General features: G+C 38.0%; 3 protein-coding genes across 8 annotated transcripts in view; 2 read left to right on the forward strand and 1 right to left on the reverse strand.

Annotated features, from left to right (window-relative positions):
- Window positions 1-12,778, forward strand: part of SLC12A6 (solute carrier family 12 member 6) — a 101,129-nt gene extending 88,351 nt beyond the window's left edge. For all 4 annotated transcript variants that reach the window (XM_079126352.1, XM_079126353.1, XM_079126355.1 and 1 more), the window contains 10 exons: window positions 996-1,115; window positions 1,840-1,944; window positions 2,345-2,513; window positions 4,499-4,694; window positions 5,383-5,552; window positions 6,932-7,063; window positions 7,629-7,736; window positions 7,928-8,112; window positions 8,478-8,611; window positions 9,727-12,778. In XM_079126352.1, coding sequence (XP_078982478.1) covers window positions 996-1,115; window positions 1,840-1,944; window positions 2,345-2,513; window positions 4,499-4,694; window positions 5,383-5,552; window positions 6,932-7,063; window positions 7,629-7,736; window positions 7,928-8,112; window positions 8,478-8,611; window positions 9,727-9,818 — 1,411 coding nt within the window. In that variant the 3' untranslated portion in view covers window positions 9,819-12,778. The remainder of the gene's footprint in view (window positions 1-995; window positions 1,116-1,839; window positions 1,945-2,344; window positions 2,514-4,498; window positions 4,695-5,382; window positions 5,553-6,931; window positions 7,064-7,628; window positions 7,737-7,927; window positions 8,113-8,477; window positions 8,612-9,726) is intronic.
- On the reverse strand, window positions 12,455-18,479 carry EMC4 (ER membrane protein complex subunit 4). Of its 3 annotated transcripts, none has more exons than XM_079126421.1 (5): window positions 18,274-18,479; window positions 17,823-17,937; window positions 14,146-14,299; window positions 13,279-13,439; window positions 12,455-13,047 (listed from the first exon to the last, which is right to left on the reverse strand). In XM_079126421.1, the coding sequence occupies exons 1-5, from the start codon at window positions 18,357-18,359 to the stop codon at window positions 13,012-13,014; spliced, it is 552 nt and encodes a 183-aa protein (XP_078982547.1). In that variant the 5' UTR covers window positions 18,360-18,479; the 3' UTR covers window positions 12,455-13,011. The 3 variants fall into 3 exon arrangements, with proteins under 3 accessions (XP_078982547.1, XP_078982546.1, XP_078982548.1); XM_079126420.1 differs by having other exon boundaries at window positions 13,279-13,457; XM_079126422.1 differs by lacking the exon at window positions 13,279-13,439.
- Window positions 18,480-18,503: 24 nt separating this feature from the next.
- KATNBL1 (katanin regulatory subunit B1 like 1) overlaps window positions 18,504-25,634 on the forward strand; it is a 65,562-nt gene continuing 58,431 nt past the window's right edge. Inside the window, exon 1 of the mRNA XM_079126382.1 lies at window positions 18,504-18,587. The gene's annotated coding sequence lies outside the window, so the exon portion shown is untranslated. The remainder of the gene's footprint in view (window positions 18,588-25,634) is intronic.

The raw sequence follows: 25,634 nt of genomic DNA on the forward strand, positions 1-25,634 counted from the left end.
GCTATTTTGCTTCTATTTTTTCATCTTTTTTATTAGATCTTAATCTTCTCTAAATAACTCTCCTACTCACGCTTTAAAATTCATCACACGGCTAATATTCATTCTGCACACAGAAGAACTTCAGTAAATATAGTTGTCTATCTAATTTTATTTGATCAAAACAAATATATTACGTAGGGGCTTTGATTCTGTGATAGAACACTTGTCTATCATGCTTGACTCCTCAAGTTTAAAGCTCACCCAGTACTACATACATAATAGATAAATAGATAAATCTTTATGTCAAAGAGGCATAAAAAGCAAGCATTTCATTACTCCCTATCAAATTTCTCTTATGTATTGTAAGGAAACTAATAGCAGATTTTTCTCAGTGGATTTTGAGTTATGTTAATTAAATGTTCATAATATTTTTAGAAATATTCAAATGAAAAAAATCTTTAAAGATTATAGAGTTATTAACATTTCTGACTGTATGTTCAATATCTGCTTTGCCAAATTAGTATTAATTGTCCTCATTATTATAGATGATTATTGTAGGGTTGCTGTAAACTCATGTTTTTACAGCAGTGGGAAGAAATACTCTATTACAACGGTGCTTTGGAGGCTCAGTGTATATCTACCAGCTGTTTGCTGCCAGTTAATGATAGGACAACTATAGAAATTGAGAATAAGGATTTAGAAATTTTATTGCAACTCAACATTGCCGCATGGGCTGGGGGTGTGGCTTAGTAGTAGAGCACTCGCCTAGTATGCTCAAGGGCTTGGGTTCAGTCCCCAGCACCACAACGAAACAAAACAGATCTGCCACAGCATTCCAGGCTTGTGATAAATTTTCTAACAATACATTTTTATTTCATTTTACAAAAGTTCTGTCTATAATGGATTGAAAATTAAAAAATAATAAACCCATACCACAAATAGTTTGAGAAGCATCTTTAGCACAGGCTTCTTTTTTGCTGCTTTGAAAGATACTTGTTTATGTTTTAACTTTCTAGGGCCCTCTCTTTCATGGGAATGAGTATCTGTCTGGCTCTGATGTTCATTTCTTCTTGGTATTATGCCATCGTAGCTATGGTAATAGCTGGTATGATCTACAAGTACATTGAGTACCAAGGGTGAGTGTGGATTTCACCTTGATTACTTCTAAAAGTATCAAGACTGGCTATTGTGATTAGAGTCAACTCAGTGAAAATTAATTAAGGATCCAGGTAACTTCATTTGTCCCTAAATAAATTTTGCGTCCCTGATTCTTTTAACCATTTTACAGATAATAAACTTTTCACTGCAAGAAAGTGTGAATAGATCAATGAAAAGTAACTTAAAGAACATATCCAAATAATAATAGGTACAAAGCACATTATAACACAAATATAAATATTTTTGTTAATCTCTGAAGTCAAGGAATTGTCTGTGAAATGAAAATGTAGTTAGTCCTGAATAATTTTGTAACAACAGACTTCATAACAACTTCCAAAATGATCAATAAACAACATTTTGATTCAGAAGATTACATTGAAGTTTGCTTTCCCACATATTTTCAGAATAATTTAAGGTCTTGGTCTTAATCCAAGACTAATTTCCTAATCCACATTTCTATTTTACATTGTTGCTTTTGAATACACACAGGGACTAAGTGGGTGGTGTTCATTTGCTCCCAGTGGATTCATTATTTTAGTGAAGAAAAATATACAAATCATTAATATAATTTAATCTTCAACGTTTTAATCTTCTACCTTGTGCATTTATTACTTTTAGAATCAGAAAAAAAGAACTTTATTTTTTGAAATTATACTTACTTGGTTTACATCTGTCTCTGCTCTTTTCTCCTTTTTCTTCCAGAGCTGAGAAGGAATGGGGTGATGGTATCCGTGGGCTGTCCCTCAGTGCAGCCCGGTTTGCTTTGCTTCGGCTGGAGGAAGGACCTCCACATACTAAAAACTGGAGGTAAAGAAATCAACAGAGCTTAGTGGTATTTGACACATAGTTAATGCACCCACACAAAAATGTGCTTTATTGATTACAGGATTAGAAAATCATACAGCTCAAGGAATTGATGTAATGAACCTTTTTTTGAACTATCCCAAATCTTTATTGCCTTTTCTTCATGTGATTTGTTATCTAGATTTCTGTCATTTGTTATCTTCTCTTGAAGACCAGTGAATTTGAGATAAGACCAAGAGCATTCAAAATAACTCAGTACCCTCATCCTGTTCCTCTGACTTCTTCCTATTATCAAATTGCATGTTTTATACAGATCTCCTGAATTAAAGGGGTAAATTGTCATTCTTTTTCCCAAATCCAAAATATTTTCTCTCCTTCACCCCCTCACCCAACCTCTTCACAGGCCTCAGTTGCTTGTATTACTGAAACTAGATGAAGACTTACATGTCAAGCATCCTCGTCTCCTCACCTTTGCCTCACAGCTCAAAGCAGGAAAGGGGCTCACTATTGTGGGTTCTGTCATTGTGGGAAACTTCCTGGAGAACTATGGTGAAGCTTTAGCTGCTGAGCAGGTAAGAGTCAAGATTTATTGACTAATAATACTTAGTGTACAGCTTTGTGATGTTTAGTAGTAAAATGTCAGACAAATAAATCAGTTCCTTTCCTGTATGATTCAGGTTTCCCACTTAGTGCTGATTCTTTTTCTTTTCTTTGCAGTACTGGATATTGAACCCAGGGTCTTGCAAAAGTTAGGCAAACACTCTACCCCTGAGCTAAATTCCCATACCTTCTTATTCATTTATTTAGACAGGGTTTCACTAAATTGCCCAGGCTGTCCTCAGCGTTTGCCAGTCCCCTTGCCTCAGACTTCCACATAATTCCAAACTGGGATTACAGGCATGTATCACCATGCTCAGCTAGCACTGGCTTTTGAACAGTCATTGTTTTAGTAGCTTTTCCACTGCTGTGACCAAAATACCTGCCAACAACAATTTTAAGGAAGAAAAATTTATTTGGGGGCTCACAGTTTCAGAGGTCTAAGTCCACAGCAAACCCATTTCTTGGAGCCTGAGTTAGGCAGAATACCATGGCAGAAGAGCGTGGTGGAGGAAAGCAGCTCAGGTCATGGCACCAGGAAACACAGAGAGCTCTGCTTAGCAAGGACAAAATATAAATCCCAAAGGCACGCTCCCAGGTACCCACCTTTTCCAGCTACCCTACCTGCCTACAGTTACCACCAAGATAATCCCTATCAGGGGATTAATGCACTGATTAGGTTAAACCTCTTATAATTCAATTATTTCTAAACTTTCTTGCATTGTCTCACACATGAGCTGTTGGAGGACATCTGATATTGAAACTTAAAACAGATAATAGGTTGAACCAGAAGACAACTATTTATTCTTTCTCCCCATTTAAATCATGAGTAAACTATAGATTATTAACACTAAAAATTATTCCCAAATAGACTCCAAACATTGATCTGATCACCGAGAGAGAAATCATATAATTAAATTCTTTGAATTATAGGAAAGGTTCCTAAATCTTAAGACAAGGGGCAAGTAGCAACTCTTCTTCTACTTTTCCAACTTACGTGCTGTCATGAGCAAGATTCTTTTACTGAACATCAGAGTTCTCCTGAAGAAGGAATTACTTTCCTCTCCAATGCTTATATTTTTCAGTCTTTTTTTTCCCTTTCAGTGCTGGGGATTGAACCCAGGTCTTCACACACGCCAGGCGAGCACCATTGAGCTACATCACTAGCTCTAATATTTATCGTAAATGATAGAACTAATCCTGTTGTTGGCAAAATTTCAATTGCATTTCAGAATTTTTTTCTGGATTTCATTTTAGAATGCTTTGAAACCCTAAAAACTAAAAACTGAGAAACATTGGAATGATGGTCAGAATTCACAAAGAGAGCACAGGTGCAAGTCAAGGTTCTTATCCTACCTACACCACTGACTTAATCTTTGCCTTTGGAAAAATCAGATCCATTTTCTATACCATTATTCCCTTCCCTTTTCCACCAAGGGGGTAAATCAAAGAAACTGTCATCAATAATCACCATTAAAATGTCAAAAAGGATACAAGAATGGGAGAAGCAAAAAGAAAAACTTACCCCAGAAAATCCTAAAGTGAAACTGAATCATCAGATTGAATTTCTGAAAGTGAAGCCCCAGGGCATTACTAGGGCTGAAGAAGGAAAGAGATCTTGTTCACACTAGTGAACTCTTCTTGGTCATTAAGAAAGCAGTTTGAATATTTGCTTTGTGGGGATCCCTATTCTCCAGTTTTTTATGTGTTACAAAGGAAGAAAAGCAGAATACAGGGGGAAAGAATGCTGAAACATGTAGATTACCAGCACTTAAAAAGTGAAAAAGACAAAGGATGATATTTCATTGGAATAACTTTAATTTGGGGGGGACTTTTCTATAGGAGATATAGTCTTATGCAGAGTTTAGAAAGAAATGAGAAGTGTAATATAGAGAAGGAATAATGATTTTAAAGGTCTGAGGAAAAGCAAGTCATTATTAGGGTTTTGTATTTCTTTCAGACCATTAAGCACCTAATGGAGGCAGAGAAGGTAAAAGGATTCTGCCAGCTAGTGGTGGCTGCCAAGCTGAGAGAAGGCATTTCCCACCTTATCCAATCATGTGGCCTCGGGGGCATGAAGCACAACACAGTGGTGATGGGCTGGCCCAATGGTTGGCGCCAAAGTGAAGATGCTCGTGCTTGGAAGACTTTTATTGGTATACAAAACATTTTCCATGCTAACTTAAAGACCCAAATGGGGGATAGATTTAAATCCCTTTTACACCAGCCTTACCCCATAGCCTTCTAAAGTAAGCATCATGAAGCATGGTCTTACAAGCCCACCTAAAACACTACTAATATTAATGACCGGATTTTACCTACCCTCTCCAGCTTTACATTTATGTTCATGAGTTGTTTAGCTCTGTCAAGTCTTAGGCTAGGAATTATGTCCAAAGCTGACATGTTTTCATTCATTCATGATGATGATGATGATGATGATTTGGTGCTGGAGATTGAACCCACGGCCTTGTGCTTGCAAGGCAAGCACTCTACCAACTGAGCTACATCCCCAGCCCCTCTTTCATGATTCTTCGTACTGATATCCTCACAGGAATTGGAAGGATAGTCCTTCGGCATCAAAATTTCCCAACTTCACCTATCCCTCCTCAGAAGTGTAGTAATAAGAATATATCTAGTCAAATAAACCATGATCCTCAATCCAGGTCAATTAGCTTTTCAGATTGTTCTCAGTGAGTTTTGTTACTTAATGGGGTATAACCTCCTACGCATTTGGGCATCTTTTGCTCAAAGAAATGTAATCCTTATTTTCCTGACACAGTGGGAAGCAAAGCAAATCAAGGATTCTTCTGTACTTACCCTGATTCTCTCCTTTTTTCTCCCTAGGAACAGTTAGAGTGACAACTGCTGCCCATCTTGCCCTGCTGGTAGCTAAAAATGTCTCCTTCTTTCCCAGCAATGTGGAACAATTTTCTGAGGGAAACATTGATGTGTGGTGGATTGTGCATGATGGGGGAATGCTCATGCTTTTACCATTTCTACTGAAACAGCACAAGGTATCTTAGGCAAATTTTAAAGTCTTTCTCCCTTCTATCTTAGTTCACTGTACAAATTCTCCTCTGATTATATAATGTTGGGGCTTAAAATCGAAACGTCAGGGATTATTCTTGATTCTTCCATCACCCAGTTTCAAACTTTATGAGAAATAGTTTTCTTTATATTTGATAACAACCTAACTTCAAATATGTCAGAAAATACAGTTTGCCTTGGAAAAAACAGTAATGTGTGAACACATATTAAAAAGAAAAGTCTCTAAAGGAAGTATAAGGGGTGTATGTGTGTCTCATATACATATATGTTCATTCTTTGCTAAGACTAGGTAAACTGAAATTTAAATTAGTCTGGTATCATTAATGTACTATCTGAATAAAGCATCCTCTTAATGTATCACAAGTGAGGATACACTGATATGTGTTTTTTTCCTCACACATCTATCATTTCTGTAGTGCACCCATCATAGCTGGGTGTCCTCTAATCAGTTCTGACACCATATATCAATCAGGAGGTAGCATCATATCCCACATATTGAGGTCTCAGTCCCACACGATGACCCTCCCACTTCTGTTACTAATTATAGGCCCCAGGTTTGGTTTACCTAATGCTTGTGACCAACCTGCTATAAATGGGGGGTTCCCATGACCCCCTCCTTGTGCTAGAGTGGCTTACAGAACTGAAACACTTTTATTATTATACTAACTGAATTACTATAAAGGATATTGTAATCAAAGAATGTAAATGAAGAGATGCATAGGATGACACATGAGGCGAGAGGCTTAAGTTTTCATGCCCTGTCTGGCTTATGCCACTCTCCTAGCTGAATATACCATCATATGTTCAGCTATCCAGAGGGATTTCATAGAGCCTTTATTACATAGGAATGATTGATCAAATCATTGGCTATCGGTGATTGATTTAACCTTTAGCCCCTCTGTCCTCCTCAGTAGTTGGAGTTTGGGGCTGAAAGTTTCAATCCCCTAATCTGTCTTATTCTTTCTGGTAACCTGCCCTTCTTCTGAAGCTACGCAGAGACTGCTAGCTATGAGCCAACTCACTGGCATACAAAAACATACTTAGCACTATGAAGATGCAAAGGATGTTAGAAGTTATATTCTAAGAAATGGGGACAAAGGTCAATTATTTCACAATATCATAAGAGACATATTTTTTGTCAGTTTTTTATTATTAAATGAAGAAGTCCTTAAAACTTTATTTAATGCATTTCTTAATCTTTTGCCCTGATACAATAACATACCAAGCAAGGAATAAATATCCTCATGCTGTAGCAGGGTTGTTCTAAGTCAAAATGCCTCATGTTTTAGAAATAACTTTATTTTGCCTTGCATCTATTTTCCATATACATATGGCATTCTGTCAGGTGTGGCGAAAATGCAGTATACGGATCTTCACAGTAGCTCAACTAGAAGACAACAGTATCCAGATGAAGAAAGACCTGGCCACCTTCCTGTATCACCTGCGCATTGAAGCAGAGGTGGAAGTGGTGGAGATGGTAAGAAAGTAGAATTTGAGAGAGAGGAGACCACCATTTCCCCAACCCCAACTCTATCTTCCTAGAACCTTTTCTGGTTTGGTAAAGTCTTCAGCTGTACATGTGAATTAATCCCCTACTTCAGTAAAATTCTAATTTGTTCACCTAGAGAAGTAGAATACATAAATAATGTATGTTTGGTAGTACTTTTTGTTTTTGCTTTCCTATTTATTTATCATGCAGCCCCTTGTATTTCTGCCAGATTCTTGTCTGCTTAATATATTTAAATTTTTTAATTCATTCTTATATTCACACACTATTAGACTTATGTTTGAAAAATGTAGTCTAGAGTTTGTGTTTTGTGTTTCACGGAAACACATGTAATAGATTCCAGAAAATATTCAAAGCCTTGATTTTATTTAAAACCCCAAAATAATGTGTCTTTGTAGATCACAAACTGAACAGAATAGGGGTGAAAGGTTGATATTGTGATAGCTTTTCTGATTCAAGATATTGAATGGAAATAAAAATGGTCTATCCTTTCTTCTTTGTGCATTTTGCCCGCTGTGTGTGATGTCTCTGACAGCATGACAGTGATATATCAGCTTATACTTATGAGCGCACACTGATGATGGAGCAACGGTCCCAGATGCTCCGGCACATGAGGCTATCCAAAACAGAACGGGACAGGGAGGTGAGACCTTATTACATTGATCTAATCCTGGCTCTGTGAAGTCTCGAAAGAGATGATACTGTGTTCTTTCCATAGGATGACAAATTCTTTCCTTCTCACTGTATCAGTTATCCAGTAAAACCCCATTTTGTTTCAAAATAGTTGAAGCATGAGAGAATATTAGGTAGAATAACTTTGTTGGACCTTCCCAGGCACAGTTGGTAAAAGACCGGAACTCGATGCTACGACTGACCAGCATTGGCTCTGATGAGGATGAAGAGACAGAAACCTATCAGGAGAAAGTGCACATGACTTGGACAAAAGACAAATACATGGCATCCCGGGGACAAAAAGCCAAGTCAATGGAAGGATTCCAGGACCTACTTAACATGCGACCGTAAGTTTCCCTCTCAGAAGCTTATCATGTAAAATAGTGTCCTGGTCAATGGCACAGATGTGACAGCCTGATACATAGGATGGATTCTGTTCTTTTCACCCACATCCAGCCATCTCTGTATTTTTTGCCTATGCATATTAGCCCCCAATTAAACACTGTACACAAGCTAACCATCTTCTTTCCACATAGTTCATTTCCATACTGTTAGCTTACTGACTATGAGAAAACTTGGGATATTAATATAAGGAAATTATTTTATTTTGTCACATTATCCATTGTTAAGCAAAAAACAATTTGGGTCTCAAGTTTTTAAGTTCAGTTGTAACTATTTTCTTTTTGCCTTTTACTGTTTATTTCTCACCCAGGGACCAGTCCAATGTAAGAAGAATGCATACAGCAGTGAAGCTGAATGAGGTTATAGTTAACAAGTCCCATGAAGCAAAGCTAGTTTTGTTGAATATGCCAGGGCCACCCCGAAACCCTGAGGGTGATGAAAACTGTATCCTTTCCAAGATTGGAGCTACCATTTGGGAAAATTTTATTAGCCCATTTCTTAGATAACTAGGAAACCATAAAAATCATTGTCTATGCCCCACTTTTCCCTCTTTGAGGAAGACCTTTGAAGTCTTAGGCAAGGTTTCTTACAAAGTGGTAAAATTGATTAATCTCTTTTCGGGAAGTTGGGAGTACAATACATTCTCTCTCAATCCTAAAGATTTTTTGGTTGAATGCAGTATGATGTCTTATATTAAGTGACCATCCTAGAGACAGAATACCCACCATCTTTTTCCTTTTCAGACTCTAACCATTTTGCAGTCTTTTTCTTTTGGATGGAGTTAGGGGAGAAGCAGTTGAGATGAAGACTCCTTTTAGAAATTAAAAAAAGGGATTTTCCCTAATATTCTCATTCCAGAATTGTTTTAATGGGAACCTTTCAGAATTACAACATAGACTGGCCCATTCCTGCCATTTTGGAAAAGAGGTTTAAAATGGAAAAAAGAACTGGCAGGAAAATCTGACTTAAACAGCTTCACTTAGAAATTACTTGGGTGCTATCTGGATTGTTGGGGTTTTTTTGCATTTTATTTTACCATTTAGAATAACATATTACTATGGACTCCCCAACTTCTTAATAACATTAGAAAATATCTAACAGATTACTTCACAGGGTTAAATTGAATCAAAAGTTCAGACTTAGGAAATATAGAAATTCAAGATCAATTTAGTATGAAGTAAGTAATAAGTGTTTTTAAAATATTCCAGTGAAAAATAGTTGAGCTGGGCTCAGTGGCACACACCTGTAATCCCAGCAGCTTGGGTGGCTGAGGGAGGAGGATTGCAAGTTCAAAGCCAGCCTCAGCAAAAGAGATGTGCTAAGCAACTCAGTGAGACCCTGTCTCTAAATAAAATACAAAATAGGGCTGGGGATGTGGCTCAGTGGTCCACTGCCCCTGAGTTCAATCCCCAGTACCCAAGAAAGAAAAAGTTCAGATATTTCCAATTCTGAGTATATAATTATTAAGAAGCATGCTGTTATCAGATAACAGCAGATAAGAGATACCAGGTTATAAAGTGAATTTTTCTGCCTGTTTGTCTCCTTGACAAGTTCTGAAGACATGGAGTTTCTAGAAGTACTCACCGAGGGACTAGAGCGAGTCCTCCTTGTCCGGGGTGGTGGCAGTGAAGTGATCACCATTTATTCATGATCTGCTCCTGAATGACTCTGCTTGGTCTCTCCTTTTCTAAAAGGCTTCCATCCTCCATGGAAGTGATGGCTTTTTATTACCATACTCACTCAACTAGAGTCCTGTATTCTGTACACATAACACTGAATTTTTGATGAGCTGAGCAAGAATACATATAGATCTGCTCTTGGCTCCCTTATAATGACAGAAGCAGCAGATATTCCCTCAACATCAGAAAAATGGTCAAGTCCCAAAACCATTTCAGTACTAAGACATGATTAACAAGCAAAGCCAATAAATGGTAACCTTTTAGTACTGCTGAAGATAGCAAATTGGTAAAAGGAATGCTAGAAATGCAACTAAAGACAAAAAGCAAGTACATAGCCAACATTAAAAACAAGTCTCAGAAGTCATGGTTCAATGATGACACCACAGGGGTAAGTGCCAGAGACAGCCTCACCTTACTAAAGAATTTGTGGCCAAGTGTATGGGGCCTATTAGCCTTGTGAAAATAACCAGTGGCAAGCCAAGATGGAAACCTTTTTTAGCTAATTTTTTTCAGTGTACCTCCTGTGCTCTAGGACTCTGTTATATTAGGGTACTAATCTACAAAACCTGAAACATGGCAGCAAGCCTCTCCTTCCTCAAAAACAAGATTGTCCCAGAATGTCAGGTTTAAGTATCTGTACTGTGTCAGTGTATATTTCAGCTGTGTGTTTCTCTTAGCTCAAAACCAATTCTGTGGTTGTAACACAGGCAATGTTACCACAGAAAAAAAATTTTAAAGGTAAGAAATTTCTCTTTCAGATTCTCTTTAAATGGCTAAACTAAGGAAATTCTAAGGAGTAGTACTAAGATTTATCAGAATAGTCTCTGGTTATTGTGTGACAAGGGCAAAACACACAAGCTGTTATCTAAGAAATAGTTCATGATGCACGCTGACCAGGTTCTCCTTTCCTTCTTTTTATGTCCCAAGTTACTAGGCCTGGATCAAAAAACCTTAAGGAACAAATACTAGGAAGAGTGGCTAAAGTCATTCTCTGAAAGTTCTGGACTGTCTTTTAAAGAGGGAATTCAGCAATGGAACTGGAAATTCTAGAGCCATACTATTTCCATAGTGCCAAAGTTATCAAGCTGCTGCTCTCTTTACCTACTTAAAATAGCATACAAATTGGCAGTGGTGTGTTTCAAGAAAATTTGCTTTCACTAAGTAACCTATGGCCTCCTCTCTAAAGCCATAGTTAAGACTTGAGACACTTGACTAAATGCCCCCAGTATGAGCATTTCCCCCCTTCTCCTTTTATTCTTCATTCTGACTGTAGAAATTTAGCTCTGAACTATTTTCCAAGCCAACAGTCTTCTGCTCTGTTTTCAGAAAGTTCTAAATGTGCCAAGGAAATACTTTTGCAAATTAGTAAATAAAATATTTTATTTACTAATTTAATGATCATAAAATACCTGGCTTACCAGCATAGGGAAAATTACCTGTGTGACTGAGCAGTAATTTCAAATATGTGAAATCTTCATTTCTTGTACAAGATGGGTATTTAGGAAGCTGCCTTCTTGCCTGTATTCACAGCTGCGTTTAAATTTCACTTTATTAATGATAAATAGTGCCACTGTTCTTTGATTACCCAGTAAGATATAGAATAAGCTCCCAGTCACAGATAATTTTTTTGACCCACAGGGACAGAGAAGAAAATCATTCAGTATGACTTAAGAAATTAAGTCATTTTGATTTGTTCCCTTTGCTCTTCTTTCATACTTCAGGCCCATTCAGGGGTAGCAAAGCAGACAGGATCTTAAGTCTTTTTTTCTGCTCCTTTCTGGGGAAAATAGAAATTGGTTTACAATTCCCCTTGCAACACTCCACTGCTTAATTGAGTATAGTACTAATGGATCAAGTACCCTAGGACATAAGATCTTCAAGACTCAGGACTGTGAAGGTCAGCCTGCCCTGGAATTTCCCAACATTTACATATACTCCTGGCCAAAGTGATATGTGACTTTTTTCCTATATAGGATAAATATGGGCAAAAAATAAGGTAATTTTAGAACTGCTATTTGTGGTTAGAACTCTAAGAATCTTTAAAGGGATGAGGGAATTAGTGACTTGTTAACATTGCCACTACCTAAATCCCTAAAACATAAAATCACTGTTACATGGAAAAATGGTTATTAGGCCAGATTTATACTCATCTGTCTAAAGCATTTCACATCAATGTGTTGCTTATGTTGTCTGTCTACAAAGTGTCTTGTGTCTCTTAATCACTGCAAATAAAGCAATACTGAAAACTTGATGAGAGAATGCACCTTAGGGGAAGGGGCTTTGTGTTTCAAGAGGGAAGACAAAGACGACCTGCTTTTTGAGTTAGATCCAGCTTTTAAGTCTTACTATGACTACCAGGGCAGGTTATAATATACATTCTCCTACTGCTGGCCCTCTGCCTTCCATAGCTATCTTAAAAGCTGAAGTCTGAACTGCAGCGTCTGTTTGACAGGTGCCAGTTTCCTCTTGGCAGGAGGAAGACCACTGCTCTTTATCTTCCATTGCCTCTGATTGTTGTGGCCCCAGGGATTCCACCAATCCTCATTCCCCCTAAACATGTTAAAAATTCTTTATTGTGGGTATTAAAATAACAACTACACTGTAAACATACGTGTTCTTTTTTCTGGTTTATTTTCCTTTTCATCATGTATAATTTGAATCCACTATTTTCTCACATCTTCCACAAGTGTCTCCAACAGAATTTTTATGTTCCAGCTTGTGTTAAATAGAAGTAAAATATTAAGGAAAATAGATTTAAGGGGAATTTGTGAAACTTTTAAAAGTATTGTTCTCAACCATTTAATTTATTGAAAAGAGATGCTGCTATTGCTTTTGATTTAGCAGCAACCATTCTTTTGTTTACACAGAGTTCTGGTTTTATTTGTTTTGCTCTGTACTGCAAACATAAATAAAGTTTTCTACATTATTTTCAGTCAGGGGTTGTGGTTTAGTTTCTTTATAGTAATATGCACACTGTCCTTCTAGGATCTGTCTCCTCACCATGGAGAAGAGAACTTTTTTGGTTCTTTTCAACATGAGTGATTTACAGTGAGTATACTTAATATATATATATATATATATATACACACTTAGGGAGCCACAGGGCTTAAAGAAGGATGTAAATGAAGCCCAAATATATAGGCACCAGGTGCCTCTTCCTCAGGTTCACAAAAGCAATCCTCCACCACTGAACTCCATTCTCTGGAAGAAGACACAATAAACAGGTGAGTGGTAAGTATCAAAATAACTTTCTGAATCAAAATTTTAATCACAAATTCTATTTTACCTTATCACTAAAAAATCTTTTAAAACTCCTAAGCTTTTATTACTTAAGAAATGAACTGTAATACCAATACTCTTAATTCCCTACCATAAAATGAGTCAGCTATTCACTATACAAATGCCCGAAATCTGATTTTTCGTTTGCCTTACCTCAGGGGGCTCAATGAAAGCTAACCAGTCCGATGCATGTGTAGGCAACAGTCCCATAGACTGGCACTTGTAAACAGCCAATGCCAAACCCATTAGGTTCCCAATGAGATAGACCAAACCCTGAAGAAACTTCTGGCTTGAACTCTCTAGCATCTTGAAAGCTGTTGGGGTAACAGAAGCTGTCAAAACCAAAACGAGCCAGGCATGGTGGCACACACGTTAAGAGGATGGCCAGTTCAAAGCCAGCCTCAGCAAAAGCAAGGCGCTAAACAACTCAGTAAGACCCTGTCTAAATAAAATACAAAATAGGGCTGAGGATGTGGCTCAGTGGTCCAGTGTCCCTGAGTTCAATCCCTGGTACCCAAAAAACCCGAATCAAATCAATCATATATGTTAATATAGATAAGTCCAAAATAAGACAACAAATAGGACCACTAAAGGTGAACAGAATATCATGAGCAGCACTGTTTTCCCCTCCATATCACCACTACTACCACCACTACCCTGCATACTTTTTAGTAAAAGAACTATGCCTAAGACTTTTCTTTTTTGGTACCGGGGATTGAACCCAGGAGTGCTTAACCACTGAGCCACATCCCCAGGCTTTTTTAATATTTTATTTAGAAATAGGGTCTTGCTGAGTTGCTAAATGCCTTGCTAATCTGCTGAGGCTGGCTTTACACTCACAATCCTCCTGCCTCAGCCTCCCAAATTAAGACTTCCAACTTTTTTTTTGGCGGTGCTGGGGATCGAACCCAGGGCCTTGTGCTTGCAAGGCAAGCACTCTACCGACTGATCTATCTCCCCAGCCCAAGACTTTCAATTCTTAAAACATAGGGAAGGGTTCATTATTTCAAAAATACTTACTGGCTGAAATGGCCATAAGTGCTTGAATGGGTCGCCAGGCCATCATACACACCATCATAGTAGGAAAGATGGAGATAGTATTTCCTGCCATGTACATGATGAAGAGGTTCATGGGAATCTGTTTGAGGGGACCCAAGGCGATGTCCCAGCAGCGCTAAAACAAACACACACTTATAACCTCTCAATATTCTCAATCCCACACTTACATCACTGACTTTTAAATGAACAGAATTCCTAATTCCCTGCTTCTGACATGGTTGACTCCTCAATTCTACTACCCTTTTCCTTTCTCCATGTTGCCACAGGAAGCTCCCTTCTATTAAAGATATAAAATAGCCTGACCATCTGTTATAGTTTTCCCCATAGAATTTTCAGTCATTTTTTTCTTGCGATTTTGGCTAAAGAAAAGATTTTCCTGCTTTTGTCCTTTAACTTCTGTGTATATGTCACTTTTCCTTTTACAACTAAAGAGATCGACAACTCCACGTGCTGGGAGATTAGCACACCTTAATAACAGGCAGGAGCTGGGTTCATAGCTCAGTGGTACAGCTCTTGCCTAGCACGTGTGAGGCACTGGGTTAAAGCCTCAGCCCCACATAAAAAATAAAGGTATTATGAAAAAAAAATTTTGTTAAAAAAAAAACAGGCAAATCAAGACATAGATGATTTGAATGATGTTAACAAACAATCCAAGTAACCCATATATAACAACATACCCAACTACAGAATTCATATTTTCAAACACATCAGGTAGAAAAACTGGCCACTTGCTGAGCCATGTAAGAAAATCTCAATGTCACAGCACTCAAAGCATACAATGTTCTTTGCCTATAATGCAACTAAGCTAGAAATCAAAAGGTAACTAGAAAATCCCTTATATTTAGACGTTAAAAGTGTACTGTAATCCCTGAATCCAATCAAAATGGAAAATAGAAATGTTAATTGGCAACAAAATGCTGCATTAAAATTTGTATACACGGCTGGGTTTGTGGTTCAGTGGTAGAGCACTTGCCTAGCATGTGTGAGGCACTGGGGTTCAATTCTCAGCACCACATAATAAATGAATAGAATAAAGGTCCATCAACAACTTAAAAAAAAAAAAAAAAAACTTGTACACAGCTAGAGTTGTAATACATTTTTAATCTTAAAATGTATTAGAAGATTTAAGTATCCATTTCAAGAAGCTAGAAAAAGCCAGGTGTGGTGGTGAATATCTGTAATCTCGGGTAACTTGGGAGGCTGGAGGAGGATTACAAGTTCAAAGCCAGCCTCAGGATAGTGAGGCTCTGTCTCAAAAAAATAAGAAGGGCTGGGAATGTAGCTCAGTGGAAAAGCACCCCTGGGTTCAATCCAGTATTTAAAATAAATAAACAAATTAATTAAATAAATAAATAAATAGTTTAAAAAAAAAAAAAAAACACCTATAACCCCAGAGACTCAGAAAGTTGAATCAAGAGGATCACAGGTTCAAAGCCAGCCTCAGCAACTTAGTCTCTAAGCAACATATTGACAACCTATCTCAAAATTTAAAAAAGGGTGGGGGGCAGGTGCTGGGAATGTGGCTCAGTGATTAAGCACCCTTTGGGTTCAAACCCTGGTACCAAAAGAAAGAAAAAGAACAAAGAAACTTAGAAAAAAGACTAAAAAAATGACTTTTTTTTTTTTTTTTTTTTTTTTTTTAAATACTGGGGACTGAATTTGGGTGCTTTACCACTTATCTCCATCCCCAGACCTTTTTATTATTTTGAGACAGGGTTCCACTAAGTTGCTGAGACTGGACTCAAAACTGTGAAGCTCCTATCCCAACCTCTAAAGTCACTGGGATTACATGCACCACTGCACTTGACTAAAGTTACACCAAAAATAACATATTCATATATTTTGGTGTACCAAGATGAAAAATTACAGGATAATGGACTAGAGATGTGACTTGGTGGCAGTGTTTGCTTAGCATGCACAAGGCCCTGGGTTTGATCTCCATTACTGTGTGAAAAAAATAAATAAATACTTATTAAGAAAAAGACTAATAATAGCTCTGTCATTTTCATGTTGTGAAGATCATATCTATATCATGAATGCATGTACAAAGATTGTGTAATAACGAGCAATATTAAGGCTGAGAGAAATGAGAAAAGGAAAAGTGTAAAGCACTGCTCTAGGCACTTAGGATATATCAAAATCTCATACTCATGGAGCTTACAAGATAAGGCTGATGGACAGTAACTATCATATGATATATTCATATCATATATTAATGATATGGAGAAATAGGAAAACAGGATAAGGAGTGCCATAAAGGGTAATCTTCACAAAGACCAAAACATTTGAGAGATGTAAAGGTGATGGGCAAGCAAGTCAGGAAAGGATCTAAAGGAAGACCATTCCAAGAACAGGGAAGAGCAAATACAAAATGGTTACCCTTGTCTTGCCATCTTCAGAGAGCACAAAGGAAACCATTATGACTAAAGTAAAATCAACAATCAATAAAGGGCAAAATGGTAGAAGATGAGGTCAAAGATGTTACAGGGCTTTGATCAATGCAGTTATGTAGAACATAAAGACTTTGTTTTTATGTTAAAAGAATGGGGAGTTATAGGAGGGTTCTGTGTAGAAATGATCTGACTTATATTTTCAAATGATTTTGACTGCTGTGATGAGAATAAACTACTGAGGGCTAGGTAAAAGTAACAAGACCACTTAGAATTCTGCAAAAAGGAATACAAGGAATCTTTTGGAGATGAAAAATACATTCTCTTTTAAGATGGTGATTTCATGGGGGCACACCATTGTTAAAGTTCATCAGATTTTACCCTTTAGAGGTTCCCAGCTGAGCCAATTTCTCTCCTGGGAGACATTTAGTAATGTTGGAAATGTGTAGGGAAGGACACAACTGGCATCTAATGAGTAGAGCAGGGATATTGAACATCTCACAGTGCACAGTACAATCCCCACACAACAAGATGTATTAACCCCCACTTGTCAACAATGCTGAGGTTGATAAACCATGCTTTAGTTGAATGCAGTTCACTCTACATAAACTATACTCTGGAATAATTTATATGCACATACATAGTTTATCATATATCTGATTTTTAAAAAAAGTCTCTTGCAAAAATCTGGGTGAGAGATGGTGGCTAGGACCAGGATGATAAAGGCAAGAAGTAGTAGTAGGCCTGTGATGGTGGTTGAAAGCCTGTTAATCCCAGTGACTAGGCTGGCTGAGGCCAGCTTCAGCAATTTAGGGAGACCATGTCTCAAATTTTTTAAAAAAGGGGGAGAGGGGTGCTGGAGATGTGGCTCAGTGGTTAAGCACCCCTAGATTCAATCCCTGGTGTCAGAAGAAAAAAAAATAGTAGGATTTGGGATCTGTTTTGAAGGTAATATTCTGACAGTTTGGATGTGTGATGTCAGGGAACTAGCATAAAAAAGGATGAATTCAGCTGGAAAGTGTTGCCACCAGCAGATCATTTTGGAACTATTTCCTAATTCCTTACCTTATTGAAAGTCTTTAACTTTTCCAATTATTAAGCACTGTTGGAGCTGTAAACTACTGTAATACTAACTGCATGCAGTTTAGTTCCCATTCATTATAAAGGCTATCTACAGTAAAGTTACTTGGAAGAGGAGGGTGGGTCCTGAATGGCTCAAGGACTAGGGTAACATCTACACCTCTGTACCTTCTCCACCAGGATCCGGTCTGTCTCCTGCACGCTGGTATCAGGTACTTGCTTGTCCAAGTAACCGACAGGGTATAGTGAGTCTCCCTGGCTACTGCCGCGGTCACTTCGGCCCCTAAGGAACCAAACCAAGAGAAAGAAGCTGCAACTTCCCAAACTGTATATCCTACAGTTCTTGTTCTACCAATCATAGTAACAAAGAGCCTCAGATGCACTACCCACATTAAGCCAAGCGCTCGGATGGGCTCGTCAGTCACTTTGCCTATTGGGAAGACTGAAATAAGTATCCTTAGGGAAAAGTAACCTCCACGGTAGAGAAGCTGCTACCTCTCCAGGGGACGTCTGTCTGCCACCCAACCTTTTCAGAGAATGCGCCTCAGGCTGAGGTCCCATTACTCTGGGGCTGTTCTGGGGTGAAGGCTCTAAGGTCAAGCTTGATCCAGGCGCTCACCTGCTGCCTCCTCCAGGCGCGCTCAGCTCAATGGCCCACTTGAACCGCCGACCTCGGTTGGCCACCAAGCCTCCCTGGGCCGTCATGGCAACGACCGCTTCCTAAGGCCGCGAAAGTGGTCACACAGAACCTGACTCCTGTCTCAGGCCCCACTAGCGGCGTAGTCCACCGGCTTCTGACCTCGGCGTCTCACTCGGTAAGCTTACTTCCGGCGCGTGAATGTAGACGTCATTTCCGCCCCAGAAAAAGCTCCCTGGTTGACTGAAGATTAAGTACTTGGATGTAGAAAGTCAGAGGAGAGAAAAGTAGACAAGGTGTACAGCTTCCGGAAGTTTCTCTCCCTTTCTCGATAGACCTGTATGTGTTCTCTGATCTCTGGGGTGCGCTTTATAGGGCAGAAGGAAAGTCCATACCTGCCGCGTTAGGAATTGAAGCCACGAAAAGCTCTTGACCTAAGTTCCTACGTGCTTCTGGGAACACGATATTCAAATCCTGCGCTTAATTCCTCACTCCACCACTAATTGTGTGACCTTGAGCGAGTTGTTTAGCAGATTACAAGTACTGCATGTCCACTGTGTAAGTAACGTTACGAAGTAGATCTGCCTCCGTTTTGCACAAAAGCAAGGTAGTTGGAAAAGTACCTGGGGTACATGGTCTCGGGATTCACGTGGCTTCTTTCTTCCTTTTCCTTTTCCTTTCCATTTCCTTTCCTTTTTTTTTTTTTTTTTTTTTTTTAAACTGGGGATTGAGCTCAGGAGCGCCGTGCCGCTGAGCTACATCCCCAGCCTTTTTTTATTTTGAGAACAAAATCCGAGCCCTTTTTATTTTTTAGAACATGTTTTTATACCAGAATCTCGCTGAGTTTCCCAGGCTGGCCTGGAACTTGTGGTCCTCTTGCCTCAGTCTCCCGAGTAACAGGAATTACAGGCATGGGTCACCATACCGACATTGACATACCAAACACTTATCTCTAATCCCCATGCCCTACACTAAATTACTTGAGAGCAGAAGTTGTATGTTAATTATCTTGAATCCTGGCTTCACCACTTGTCACCTTTGGCAAGTTAGATCCATTGTTTCAACTTCCTCATATGTAAAAATTAAACAATTACATATTTTCAAGGTTTATTGTAAGATCAAATTGTACCTTTCTCATATGCCTGATTTTTTTTCAAGTGTCATTAAATAATATACATCATTATTCCTGGCGAATGGGTTTGTATTCAATTGTGTACCCATGTCATAATTTAACATCTAATTTTTTTTCCTATTTCCCCACCCCTTTTATGACCAGTGTTATGGAACATCCTTATAGTACGTCTTTTCTTCGTTCCTCAGGTTATATTCCAGAGAGTGTGGTTTGCTAGATCAAAGAGTGTACGCATTTTTAAAGAATTTTCATTTAAAATGCCCACTAGTAAAATCGGCATCATTGGCATTCTACCTTCTTTATAGTTTCTTTAATTACCTATTCAAAAATGGTACTATATTTTTTAAAATTTTTATTTCTTTGTAAGTTATTTGATATGACTAGAGTTAGGTGGAAGAGGGTGCAGTGAGAGTGTGATTGGAGGTAAGATTGAAAAGGGTGTTTTTGGCCAACTAAAGAATTTGGACCCTCGAAGATGATGGTGAGATGCAGACACTGAAGATTTTCATCTCTGCTTTGTTTTCCAATTTTACAAATGTAAGTTAAGAGCAGACTGTTTAAAACAGAAATAGAAAAGTCTTTCCCTCTCCAAACCATTCTAAAATGTGTATCCATCTGATCATAGGAAGACCCAGCATGTAGATGTTTTCCCTGTTTCCCTTCTTTTCTGCCTTACCACAGTGTCTCTAATGGACCTTTTAGATTCATCTCAAGCTTCATCAGGGCATTCCTCTCTGTCACTGTCTCTGTCACTGGACATTCCTCTCTGTCCCAGTATATACTGCATAACAGCACTTAACCACTTGGCATTGTTGTTTGTTGACATACCCCACCAAACACTTATCTCTAATCCCCATGCCCTACACTAAATTATTGAGAGCAGAAGTTATATGTTAATTATCTTTGGTTCTGCAGCCTATTGCCTCCAACTTATGAAGACAGTAGTGGCGCCACCCCCACCCCCAGAGGTATACATTCCAAAGCCACCAGTGGCTGCCTGAAATTGCAAATAGTAACAAATTCTATATATACTGTTTTTCCTGTATGTACATACCTAGAACAAATTTGTAAACTAGGCACATTAAATATTAAGAGATTAACAGCAGTAACCAATGATGAAAATAAAAATACAGCACTATACTGTAACAAAATGTGGATGTGGTATCTTCCTCTCTCAAAGTAGCCTTTTAGACCATACTGACCCTTTTATCATGATGTAAGATACCTACCTGATGAGACAGGTAAATGACTAAGCACTTATTATACACTTTTGTCATTTGAAGTGTGACAGCAAAACTAACAAATTCCCTTTTTCCTTCTTCACAATTTTACAGAATATTATTGTAAATCTTTGCAAACTCATAATGTGATTTTTTACTCTTATTAAGCTGAAATTTTTACCTTTTCACCTAAGAAAGCACTTCATGGCTTCTCTTTGGTATATCTAAACTGCCAGCATCACAACTCTTGTACTTTGGGCCATTATTAAGTAAAATAAGGGCTATTTGAACACAAGCACTGTGATAGGAAACAATCAATCTGATAACCAAGAAGGCTACTAAATGACCAATGGCAGGTGGCATTATCAGCATGGATATGTTGGGAGAGGATGATTCAAATCCATCGTAAGATAGAATAGGATGGTGTGAGATTTTATTATGCTTCCCAGAACAGCACACATTCTGGACTTTTCCAGGGCTGAGAATGTAGCTCAGTGTTAGAGCACTTGCCCAGCCTGCTTGAGGCCTTGGATTTGATTCCTAGCAGCACAAAAGAAAAAAAAAAAAAAATAGAATTTTCCATTTAATATTTTCCAGCCATGGTTGAAACAGGTAAGTAGTTGAGTGTGGATAACTCAAAGGAAAACAAAGCTGTGCATAAGGGGGGGACTGCTGAATTGAATAAATATTTAATGATTGTGGGTAAATTAAATTGAAAATAAATTCAGTGGTATAAATATAATGGTATCATAGCATATTCGTATATGCTATAATTACACTTATAAAATAAAACAAAATTAGGCTATACATTAAAAATATTAATACCAAATTAAGTAATGGTTTTCATCCAATGGAATCTTCCTCAGAACACAGTAGGGATAGTTCCTCTATACATACTCAAATTCCTTGAGAGAAAGATGAAAACCTCCCTATAAAGACCTGCTTGTTCTTTTAGAAAGATTATTAGAGGGCTGGGGCTGTACCTCAGTGATGGAGCACTTGCCTCCCATGTATGAGCCACTGGGTTCCATCCTCAGCACCACATAAAAAATAAAGGTACTGTGTCCATCTACAACTAAAAAAATATTTTTTAGAAGATTATTAGATGGGCTGGGGATATAGCTCAGTTGGTAGAGTGCTTGCCTTGTAAGCACAAGGCCCTGGGTTCAATCCCCAGCACTGAAAAAAAAAAAAATAGATTATTAGATAAGTCATTAGAAACAAAGATCTTTGTGAAAATGGAGTTTCGAGTTGAAATTAAACATTTGAGAATTCAATTTTCGTACAGTGTCCTTTGGGAAGAAAAGGAAACTAGTATGAATTACCATAAGCCTGGGAAACCTGGATTCTAAAACTGACTCCAAATGAACTACCAGAATCATTTTGAATTAGGGACTCTTGACCTTAATTTCTTTGTTTATAAAATAAGGAATTTATACTAGATGGTGTCTAAAGGTATATTCCAGTTCTAGAATGTATCATACTTGCTTTTCAAAGCTAACATGTTTTGTCTACTATCCTTTCCATGCATATGTTCTCTTAGAAGAAAAGAGTCAAATGATAGATACAGAGAAGTAATGGGTGTTTAGATCATCTTTTTAAATTGTTCATTCCAGTACTTTTCCTAGTTCTCTACATTATTCAGGTAACACTTTTGGATTTAGAAAGATAAATGTTATTAATTATAACATGCCATAATTCTAAACCTAGAAGCATAGTGGTTCTCTGTTGAGTTTACACATGAGAATCAACTCAAGAGCTTTTTAGAAATATTGGTGCCTGGGCCATACTTCAAAATTCTGATTCTTTTGCTTAGGGCCGGTCCCGGGCATTAGGTGTTTTGTTTTTTCACTGAGGATTGAACCCAGGGGAGTTTTACAACTGAGTTACATTCGTAATCCTTTCTATTTCTTATTTTGAGACAGGGTCTTGCTAAGTTGCTGAGACTAGCCTTAAACTTTTGATCCTCCTGTCTCAGCTTCCCAAGTGGCTGGGATTACAAGTATGTACCACCATGCCTGACTGGGCATCAGTATTTTTTAAAGCTCTCCAGGTGATATTGCTATGCATCAAGGATCTAAAACAGCTCACCTAAAGCATTTTGTTGCTCTAAAATAACCAGGTGCGAATAGTTACAAAAAATAATTCAAGCAAATGGTCAGTTTTTGAGAGCCTCCTTGTGTGTCTCTAACTGAATTAATCATGAATTGGAAGATAATGGGAATATGAAATTAAAATAAATACTAAATTTACTTTATGCCTTTAAGCAAATATGATGTTAATTAAAGGATAAAGCATGATTCCATTGCTCTTATGGATTGCCTTGACTTCCATATTTTGTGCTATTCACACATTTTGTGTTTAGTTTTGTATCCCATCCTGTATGTCTTCCTAGGAATCAAAGAAGCTATTTAATGCCATGTTCCTCTGACAAACTACATTTGGGCTGAAATTTGAACAGTGAAATTTTTTATTCAAAGCACCAGATTTGCAAAAACAGATCCCTTTTGGTTGTGGAGAGAAGACTTTCTTGGTCTATACGGTTTGACATTATCTCTATAAAAATTCTATTTCATTCTTCTTCCTGGTCCGAGTTTGACCATTTGGCTCTAAAATCTCCTGGGCCTATTTGCCCCTTCAATTAAAATGGACTTCCATGGCAAATCCTAAATAGTTAAACTCTGCTATCATTATTGCCTTCTTAAAAAAGACCACCTTAAGTTATTTTATTCGTGATAATTTTTTCTGGCAGTTTAGTAGTGGAATTTTAACAAGAGGAAATTTCCCTCCCATTTATTCTCTTTGTATTTTCAAACTCCTTTAGTGAAAAAAATTGTTAGGTCCTACCTTGTTAGTTACTATTGGGTTGCCATAAAATTTCTATTCATATTACAATTTTTTCTTCAATTTTTGATTTATGAATCTGCAATGTCATAAAATGCCCCTGTCAGTAACAACATGAACTAGTAGTATGGTGCTTGGAGAAGTTGTTGGTTTAGTAATTCCATTCTTCCTTAGCAATTACCTTTTCTTTATTTCAGAAGGGCTGTTGTGCAATTCACATTTTAGCAGGTTCCCATTATAGTATGCTTCCCTCCAGCACTTGCTTAGGAAGCTGGGAAGGTTGCCATTCCCACAGATCCCATTAAAGGATAAGAATGACAACCATAGCGTGAGTCATAATGATATAGTACCCGTGGCCTAACAGGTCTCTCCAAGTTTGGTTACTCTGGATTCATCCATTCATTCTGGGATTAATTTCAGCTATCTTGAAAGTGGGCTAAACTGTCTCTAAATCAAGCATCTGAATGAGCAATCCAGAGTCTTTGGAACAAATTTTTCCTGTGTGCCAGATTAAAAAAAAAAAAACTTCAGTCAGTTCACATATAAAGCATTGCTTTGTAATATTTGTGCCCCCCAAGAGCTCTCATGTTGAAACCCTGATCCCTGGTGTGATGGTGTTTGCAGAGATGGGACCTCTGGGAAGTAAATAGGTTTGGATGAAGTCATAAAGTCAGAGTCCCCACGATAACATTAGTGCCCTTACAAGAGACATCAAAGAACTTTATACCCCACCCACCTCACCCAAAAACCCACCATGTGAGCACACAGTGAGAAAGCAACAATCTGCAAGATATGAAGAGTGCCCTAACTAGGGAACTCAACTAGACAGCACCTTGATCTTAAACCTGCCAGCCTCCAGAACTGTGACAAAATAAGTTTCGGTGGTTTATGCCACTCAGTATTTTGCTGTGCCAGCTCAGGCAGACTAATACAAAGATGAAGTTGAATTCAGAAGAGTTGGAAGAGAACAATAGGTACTTTTTAGTACTTTTTAAAAAGATAGTCACCCCTTTACAAATGTACATAAAAGTAGGGTTATTTAATTTCCTCATTGCATAGACAGGAACACTAAACACTGTCCATTAACTTGTTTTTATCATTTAATCTGTCTTGGATATCTTCCATGTCTATCATGCAGATCTAACTTATTCTTTTTCAAGGCTGCAGTGATAATTTAGTTAATCAGTCCCCAACTGATGAGCCCTTAGGTTGTTCCCATTTTTCACTATTACAAAAAAAAAAAATATTGCTGTGAACATCCTTGAGTACTTGTCAAAAGATTTTGTAGGAGAGTAATACAATTAGAATTGCTTACCACAGAGTTTATACAGTTTAAAATGTTGATAGGTTCAAATGGGCCCTCTAAAATGTACTTATGTATACTTCCAAGGATTGACTAAATGTTTTTGGCTCACCTTCCCAGGTATAGACATGTTAACAGAGCTGCAGATTTATCAGAAACAAACTTTTGAAAAGAATCTTCAACCACTCAACACCCCCTTTCCACTCTCACCATCCCCCCCAAGAAAAATCCCAAACAAAAAATTGCTATTGCCCCCAAACAGGGCATCAGTATTTTGGTAGTGTTTGGAAACAGTCACAGATCTTCTAAACCAGGAGTGAGATATACTCATTTCCACTGCTACCACTTTATCTGATACTGCCATTACTTCCTTCCACAGCCTGCACAGGAAGGTGGGGATTGACTTTGCCAAAGTCAATTATGTGGAATTTTTCAAAGGCTCTGATGCTGAGCAGTAGATATTGTTACTTATGGAACAGATGAACTATTTCTGTCAAGTAGGTCTCTTCTAACATCATCATCTATTAGGCCCAGCATGGATCTAAGCGGATGAGAGTGACATAAATGCAGCACATACTGTGGTTCCTTGAACCTCCAGTCCGAACTTACATATCTAAAGTTCTTGCCACCAACCCTGCCTTCCTCCCCCTAATTTTCCTGAATCCTTTTAAAGTACTGACTTTGTCACTTCCCTGCTCACGGTCTCTGTTGTCTCCCTGCTGCCTCCAAATATTGTTCCTTGATAATTCCAGGTCTTCACAACTTGCCATATACCCACATACATTTTCAGTCTTTGTACCTGCTACTCTCCAAGGCTTCCTGCACACCACTCAGATCGAGTGGG

Source organism: Sciurus vulgaris, assembly GCF_902686455.1.
Source record: "Sciurus vulgaris genome assembly, chromosome: 2".
Lineage (NCBI taxonomy): Eukaryota > Metazoa > Chordata > Mammalia > Rodentia > Sciuridae > Sciurus > Sciurus vulgaris.